This window comes from Corvus brachyrhynchos, unplaced genomic scaffold (genome assembly GCF_000691975.1).
Source record: "Corvus brachyrhynchos isolate BGI_N302 unplaced genomic scaffold, ASM69197v1 scaffold1, whole genome shotgun sequence".
In the NCBI taxonomy this organism is placed as follows: Eukaryota; Metazoa; Chordata; class Aves; order Passeriformes; family Corvidae; genus Corvus; species Corvus brachyrhynchos.
Window position 1 is genome coordinate 4,223,331 of NW_008237222.1, and position 8,649 is coordinate 4,231,979.

The window sequence follows — 8,649 nt, forward strand, 5'->3', positions numbered from 1 at the left end:
GACTGTCAAGGAAGAGCTGACAATTAATGGACTGAGCAGACTGCGAAATAACTGCACCCGCCACGGCAGGGCAGGCACCTACACCAAAACCTTCCTGAACGTTCCCAGAAAGGCCACTGCAGGGCCACTGCACTCTGTGCTTCAACAGTTGTTTCATGGCAGAACATCTGTATTTAGAATTATCCCACACCCGAATGGTACTACATATGTATTTAGTATCTTTTTATTCAAACTCACTAGAACTGAGAACGTAAATAATTGTAAATTACCCAGAAACTGACAACTAAGGTGTGCCACTGGGCAGGTATTTATAGCAAAAGCAGATCTACAGTAACTAACAAGTCACAGATCGCTTCCTCAGCAGTCCAGCCTGCACATGCCCTCCAAAAAGGAGCTGAAACAAGAGAGAAACACCAGTCTTGAACCTTTAGTGGTCCTGCCAAGAATCCATTTTGAGATAAAATTTCTGGAAGAAGAATTTGAGTTTACTAAGAACATTCAGTATGTTCCAAAATTGCCATAGAGCACACATAATTTTAAATTTGTTGCAAAACTATAGTTTGCAATTAAAATAGCAGAGAAGGCAGAACGGGGGTTTTTGCCATTCTCTACATGTTGAAAGATGAATAATTTCTCACTTTCATAAGGCATCCCGAGAGCTAATTACAAAACAGACTATACAAGATGCAAGCTTGGTCAAAATTGACGGCATGTTTGGCCCTGCCTGAAGTGGTCAGAGAAACATAAAAATCTAACAGTCCAATTATAGAGTGAACTGTAAGTCACTTACTTTGCATGTTCAGCCCTCCTGTAGTCTTCGGTAAGAAGGTTACAATTAAACAAAAGGACTTCTGGTAGAAGTCTTTATACCTTCTTACATTGTAAAAACAAATAAAACTTCACCCAGACATGCAAATCAATACTAAGGCTTACAAAGAGCCATTGCAGACACATCGCCAGCACTGCGAATCACATTTTTGGGGGTTTTTATTTTTCCAAGGACAAAAAGTACAACATCAATCAATTTTATTTTAATCTTTATTATAAACAATTTTGTAGTTTTCAGAATGGGATTGCTACATATTAGATAACAAAAACATCATTAAATGAATCAGTTTTATCTTTTACTAAATTAAATCAGAACCAGCAAAACAAGTATTTTTTTAAAGATTTAGTCTATTGCAAGAAAAACAGCTTTACAAACATGGAATTAAAATATGCATTTGATCATATATACATAAGCAGCTGATGACACTCTGGACAGAAACATACAAGGAACTTCTTTGCACATAAATAGATTTTTAGAAGTATATTTCTTTCACATGCGTACAAAATTATTTTGCTTTCTATACTGAGAAAAATTCTTGGAGACAAACAAGGATTTCTAAGAGACAAAATCCCACAAACCACTTACGATGTGGGCTGTCATGCACACAAGGTTGTAATAACACAATTTACACAGCATTCTTATACAGTACTTGGTCTTCTTATATACATACTTACAAGACACTTTTGTACACGAGATGCCACCATTGCAACTGAAATGGCATCTCCCCTGAAAGGCTGCAATAGTTCCAGTGTTTGTATAAAAGATAAAACAAGTTTCAAAAGGCAGCACCACTGTGGTTGCAGAGTCAAGGATCCACTGAGCTGCAGCTATAGTGAAGGCAGTGGGGTAATTATGCTGGCCTCTGTGTTTACACAGTCCAAGTGGGAAAGGTTGAGATGCCATCCTTGAAGTCTACACAATACCTTCTATAAGATGTAGCTGTGGCTAGAAAAATAGATTTTACCAGATCCATGGCTAAAGCCATGCACTTCTGCTCGTCATCTCTATGCTACTTAAGCATTTGGTTCTATCTTTAGGGGAGAAATTTGGCTTTTATATGACCTTTTCAGTGTGGTTATTTACCAATGGGGGGGCTGGGTTTAGCACACACATGACCTGTGAAACTTTTCTTTAATGCATGTAAAAGGGTGCACCGTGCAGCAACGACAGAAGACCCTGCTAAGATTCTGCTGGACTGGGGAACGCTCACAACCTGTGAGAATCAGGTGCCAAGTTTGCTGTGAGATTAGGTCAGGCTTCCACTTTGTTTTAGGCACAACAGCATCAGAAGAAGGACTGGAGTTTTGCTCCTTGCTTCTCTTAATCACACTTTGTCCAACTACAGAACAGTACCCAGAGAACACTCAGAGCAGCATGCAGGTGATGCCTTTTAAGACCTGACAGTGTCTAGATAAATGGTACCTGGACATCAGCCATACCAAACACACGTATTACAGCTACACCTGTGGGTTACACACAGCCATACTCATACCAAACCGTCTGCTGATCCCCCTGGGGATCAGGAGACCCACCTGTGCTGTTGGAGGTGCCTCCTCTCATGGGCTCCTCTACAGTCCCGGAGCTGCTTTCTAACAGCTTACCCTGGCACTTGGTGGGTAGGGCATCACCCTGGCCTTGCCCTGGGGAAGTACTTCCCTCAGTGCTGCTGCAAACAGCTCTGGCAGGGGCCACTGTGGCCACCTCCTCAGTACGAGGTGCTGACTTGGGTTTGACTTTTGAGGGAGTGTGTGATGCAGACGAGTAGTGTTGCCCAGGGTTCACACGCTCTTGCTGCTGAGCATTCAGACTGCTGGTGGATGCAGTGGGTGAGGCAGAGAACTGATGGAAGGAGAGTGGCCTCTCATCTTTTGGTGGGACCAGGGAAAGGCGCCTCGCATCAAGCTGCCGACAGCGGGAATCAACACCTTGCACGGAACCTGCCACCTTTGCAGACTGCGGCCTCTCTCTTAATGGTGCCTGGGAGCTCGTTGGCACAGAAGCTCTGGTGGTCTGACTGACAGCGTCCTTGCCCCCATGCAGCTCTGCTCCTGACCTCTGAGGGCTCTCCTGCCTGTAGGCCTCTGGGCCAGCAGCCCTGAGGAGGTCTGCAGAGGCTAAGCTAAATGCCCTGCTCAGTGACGTACTCCTCCTGCTCACAGTTCCAGGCTGCTGAGGCTGTGCCATCTGCCGCATCCCGCTGCCAGACTGGTGCTGTGGCGTGTGAGGAAGCTTAAGGGACCCTTGGGGCTTTGCCAGAGCATCAGGTTCAACTTGTCTGAGGTTTGGCTTCATGTAATTGTCAGGCTTAGCTGTTCTTCCTTCTTCACCAGCGATGGCCATCTTCACAGTTGGAGCAACAAGACTAGTGGGCATCTTAGCAGCCTCCTTTCTGGACAGCTGAACCAGCAAGTTCCCAGTAGCTGAATGCTCATTTGCTTTCCTAAAATAATCGCCGAGCAAGTCATCTCTGTTAGTGGAGGTGTCCTGGTGTGAGAAAATATGCACATCACATTAATGACAACACATTTTTTTTAAAGAATCATGCAGAACTCTGTATTCACATAGTCTTCCTTCCCACTTAATTCAAGCCAAACACAACCATAGATTTTATATAGTGGGGAACAAAAGAGATGAATGCTTAAATGGGTATAAATCCAACTCAAGGAAAAATGTGCTTATTGTAATTAGATTATGACAGCCTTGTTTGCCAGGTTAATTGTCATAATTTTTAAAAGTTTCATTTTGGTTGCAACCTGGACAGCAGCTCTTTTGCCTCCTTTCACATCAGCCACTGTAACTTTAACATCAATATCATATTGATTACATCAGCCTTTGGTATCAGCAGATATCAATGATGTCTGTCATCTTCCAGAATACAGTTCATCTGGATAACTCTCTACAGTAACTTCAGGAAGATAACAGAAGACAATACCTTGGGGAAATGTGCTAGCATTACAAAAAAGTTTCATTCCTTCTCCATTGATTCCCTTCAGCTTTCCCACTCAATATATGTTAAAAGCTGCCTGTGTGATACAATGAAATGTACAAAAATACCATTACAAAAATTGTTCGCCCACTATGAACTTGCAAATTTCAAGTCAGACAATTAACCTGGTGGTAAAAGAAAACATACAATGAGTATTTCATGGGGATGGTCCATGCAATCCAAAAATGGCAATGTCTGATCAGCAGCCATTGTAGTATTAGTAAAAGGCATGCTCAGAACAGTTAAGGGACATGCTGTCTTTACAAACAACATGCTGAGCAAGCTAATGAAATTTACTTGTTTTCTTCAGGGAGCATGTTTAAAGCTTAATATACTTATTTCACTAGTGTTCCAAATATTTCTTCCAGCCAAAAAACTCATTTTCCATAACCAAACACCATCAATGGTAATAGTGCAGTGTAAAAATTTCTAAGCTCCACTAAGTGTTAAAGCATTAAGGTTATTTTTAACTTTATTTAAACAGCTGTTACACACATTAACATTACAGAAGGATGAATCCTCCGAAAACACGCATGTGTACGAACAAGCACTGCAAATACTTTAGGAGCAATTAATGCAAGTGATCTGCCAGCCTTTAAAATAACAAGTAAGAGTTACAGTATGCTTCTATAGGTATTAATATGCTAGCAAAAGCTGTGGTAAGTCAGCAGCTGTTGCCTTCATAATAAGAACAATGGATACCCTGGGGATATAGAATGAAGCAGATCTCCTATTTCCCCTGCCTGTTCTGTGCCTCACGCTGTCAGGACATGAAACACTGAGGACCGATTCAAGTGACTGCGAATGCTCCTGATGAATGGAAGGACATAAGGAGTAGCAAGAGGGATACAGTGCATCAGCTTCTAACAGAAACTGGTGTAATGAAATCATTTCAGTCTCATTTAAACTGCGCCGATGCTGAAAAGGAACAGGATGACAAAGAATGAAAACGGACATGGTCAGGTAGTTACAGACACACACAAAAATAATAATTTTAAACATCTCTAAAAGCTAAGAATTGTACTTGGAATAATGAGGGAGTAGGAGGTGTATTTAAACACTACTCTGAAGATCCAAGGGCTAGAATTTACCGATGCCATGAAATGGCACAGCTCTGCTGATTTTAATACTTTTACCAAGGCATTCATAAAACAGAAATCTCTGTTCACTTACACTATCAATTAATTGTTAAGATATTCCTTACAGGTATATACCTGTTCAATAGTGCACTGCCTCACATTGTACAGCATGTCTGAGCAGTGAAAGACAAATGTCATCTTGAAAACAAACATTTAATTCCTGAAAAAAGCACTTCAATAAGAGACATATTGTTGCAGTCATTGAACCAGCACCAGTCAACACACAAACATGGTGAAAAGTATCAAAAACTTCCGTCTGCAAGAAAAATAGTCTTTCTCAAATGCACTGATATTTTCAGATTAAGAGATGGTTTTTACAACTGCGTATTTTGCACTTCAGTTGAAAAGTATTCTAGGTTTCATTCCTAATTATAGTTTAGTGCTGAAAATTACACAGAAAAGTTACCAGTTTATAAATAAAAATACCTGGAGCTGAGAACTGATGATATAATACAAAACCTTGACCACAACCATTTGCTAGCAAAGAGCCCCAGCAGTCCAACACACAGTACTTGCAGTGAATTATCTGACTTGTCACAGCTCATACACCAAAATAAATTAGCAGAGTGCTATGTGAAAGCTAATTTTGCCTCAGTTATTGAAACTGTTTCATTCGCAAGACATCATCGTACTCACGTATATGAACAAGGATCATCTTGTCTCTCTCTGTTTCCCTATGCCCTCATCCTCCTAAATCAGCTTTTAACAGTTTTTTGACATCTGAAATGGGCTATCTGGCTTTATTTACTTACACTTGGTAGAGACAGCCTGTTGCTCTCTTCCAAGAACTCTTCCAAAGTTACCATCTCACTGCCAGGTGAGGCAGACCGCTGCCTGCCTGCGTAAGACTGAGATGGATTGTTCTTCAGAGGTGTATCACAGGACATCAAACCATTCCGGTGGGAGGAGGACTCATGCCTGCTAGGGCTTAAGAAAGCAGCAACAGAGTGAAGGGAATAGGTGTCTCGGAGCAAGGCTGATGCCTCCCTGCTTGGCACCATATCTTCACTGCTGAGGCTCTCAGTTCTACCATGGATATGGTCTAACGAACCTGAGGAGAAACATAAATACCATTAATGACACTGCTCTGATGTAATATCAGTAGATTTCACACTCAAGTAGGAACTTTATCATCCAGGGCCATTTCCACACAGACTGGGTGACATTTTTTACCTTACTTTTTTTCTCCTACAGAAGTCAAAGCAATCAGAGCTTTGAAAAATCAGGACTAGTAAGAGTCTTTCAGCACCTTAAACAAGCACAACTACTTCTCCAAAGAATAAAAATAGCACTGCAGGCTAATAAGCCTTATATTAATAAGATAATATTGAGGTGCCTCTTTACAACCTGTGAATCACTAAAAGATCTCCCAGGCTGTGTGATCTGAGAGCTAGAACCTGACAGTGGAAAAGCAGAAAGCGGATTTTTCCCTCTTGGCATCCTTCAAGGATGCACAATTTCAGCAAAAGCAAATCTCCAGAGCACACTGATTCCATACACAAGCTGTGTACAGAGTAAGAACCACAGAGACCTCTTGCTGTAGAGAGTCTAATACGTTGCAGAGAGTCTAATAAATGGCCTGATATTTCCCACAATACGATGCCAGTCAGACTGAAGCAAAACTTGATTGTGTGCCTTAAAAGCCACCCCTTGCCAGAATCAATCTTAGAAAAGCACTTCTTGCCAGCATTTTGATTCCCATGTCCAGATTGCATAATCATTACCATTTCAAAACAACAGTCTTTAAAATTAATTGGAAGGAAAATGGCATTTTACACAGTTTCACAGAATTTCACTTCCTGTTTGTCATAACTCAGCTGTAAAAGCTTTACCTTTCAAATTGAGAGGTGAATTACTGCTGGAAGCGTTCCTACTGCTCTCTAAACTGTTTGGCCTGGACACTGAAAAACAAAAATCAAGCACTGAACAAACAGATCTTAAGTTCCTCTGATTCTCTAGAAGACTTGGCATCAGTCTCCCTTCTGAAAATAGGACCTGTGCAACTAAGTCACTTTGAAAACATTAACAACATAATATACACAGGATGCCAAAATCTGGACTGAGTAGAAACCATCTTCATTTTTCAAGTTGTTTAGGATCCATCTTGTTTATCTCATTTTTTGCATAAAGTAGTACCTTTTGGGTTTTGTTTTTACACTAACTATAAAGTAATGCAGATACTGAAAAAGCTCAACAATAAGTTGCTGTCTCTTTCTCAGTTTTCTTTGGAAGGAGCTGCTAGCCAGCTTGCAAAATAGGTCTTCCACAATCTCTAGGCAGGCAGTTCTGCTGCTTCAACAGTCTTGCCACTGTGCATCCACAAGCCCCACATAGAATTTTTCTTACTGCTGATTCACTCCCTTAAGGAAGGAATTAAACATTCTCAAAAAAAAAATCACCAACAAATCTGTAGGACATGCATTAAAAGGTCTGTTGGTGGGGGAAGGCAACTTGCCTCAACATTAACATTGTTTTGAAAATTCATTTTGGCAAAACATCCATTAAAAGCTTCAGCAGAAAACTAGAAGCAGTTGGAACCACATTCCCAAAATGGTGCTGCATTACTACACCTCCTTCTGTAATATTAATGTAACTAAAATACTCCAGGACAGTTCACACGGATGTAATGAAACAAGTCTTAATGCAGATGTTTAGAGCACTCACACATGCTACAAGCTTACCATGCTGTCTGGTGCTTGCAAACTCCACCTCCGGGGACTGTTCACATAGATTATCTTCTGAATTATAGCCTGGAAAAGAACATAAAACTTAAAAGGCCAATTCAACACAGAAAGGTTAATCCTTCAGGCCAGTCTCTCTAGCAGTGTAGAAGACTGAGGTGATCCAAGAGGGTTTTATAGACCCATCTTCTAAACACTGGGTAGGGAACCACTGAAGAACTGACAGTCAAATGTGGTCTGTCAAGTTGATGACATTACAAGAGTGAGTAAACCCTGTATTTCATCGTTAAACCATTAAGCAGATAAAGTAGGAGTGAAAATATTAGTGCTCTGGCTTTATACTCAAATGCCACTAGCAGCCTCGCAGGAGCTACGAAGCAGCATGCCTGGCACTACCAGCCGGTGTATCAAATGCACCACACACCTTTGGGCCTGCTCTGGAGCCGAGAGATGGGAGTGGAAGTGTGCACGTGAATAGCTGAGGTTGAGTAGGTCCTGGGACCCATTTCCACACAGCTGGGTTTTGTTGCAGAGTCTGCTGAAATTTCAACATTATCATTGCTGCCTCCGTGATGGGAATTCCTTTTTTGCTTTAGGTCCATTAGCGCTGGTGGGGAGAGAGGTAAATGAATAAGACTCAGTGAAAAAATAGCATTTGGGGATTTGTATTTATCTGCCCATACAAACATGACAAACAGGCACAAAGAAACTGCACAACAGAGGCGCTAGTTTGGCAAGCTTTTCCATAAACAGTGCAGTAGTGGATAGGAAATTTCTGCCACCAGCTTGTCAATCATGTGTGCTCTCTGTAAAGTGTGGGAGTGACAAGGGCTGCTTAGTGCCGGTGGGAGGGTTGATATTATACATGCAACAATTACTGTGAAAGGAGGAAGAAAAGGAGCAAAGACATGAATCCAGAAAAGATAAGTGAAGTGTGAAATTCCCATAACATTATTCCTTGTAGGTGCATTTTGTAAGTACTTACTTCAGTAATAAAATAGAATAAGGAAAGAG

General features: G+C 41.3%; 1 protein-coding gene across 1 annotated transcript in view; it reads right to left on the reverse strand.

Annotated features, from left to right (window-relative positions):
- Positions 1–1,020: 1,020 nt before the first annotated feature.
- The window catches only part of CCDC88C (coiled-coil domain containing 88C), a 92,575-nt gene continuing 84,946 nt past the window's right edge, over positions 1,021–8,649 (reverse strand). The window contains exons 24-29 of the mRNA XM_017729012.1: positions 8,060–8,242; positions 7,636–7,704; positions 6,787–6,855; positions 5,707–6,005; positions 4,518–4,733; positions 1,021–3,313 (exon numbers count right to left, since the gene is read on the reverse strand). Of these exons, the coding sequence (XP_017584501.1) occupies positions 2,300–3,313; positions 4,518–4,733; positions 5,707–6,005; positions 6,787–6,855; positions 7,636–7,704; positions 8,060–8,242 (1,850 nt within the window). The 3' untranslated portion in view covers positions 1,021–2,299. The remainder of the gene's footprint in view (positions 3,314–4,517; positions 4,734–5,706; positions 6,006–6,786; positions 6,856–7,635; positions 7,705–8,059; positions 8,243–8,649) is intronic.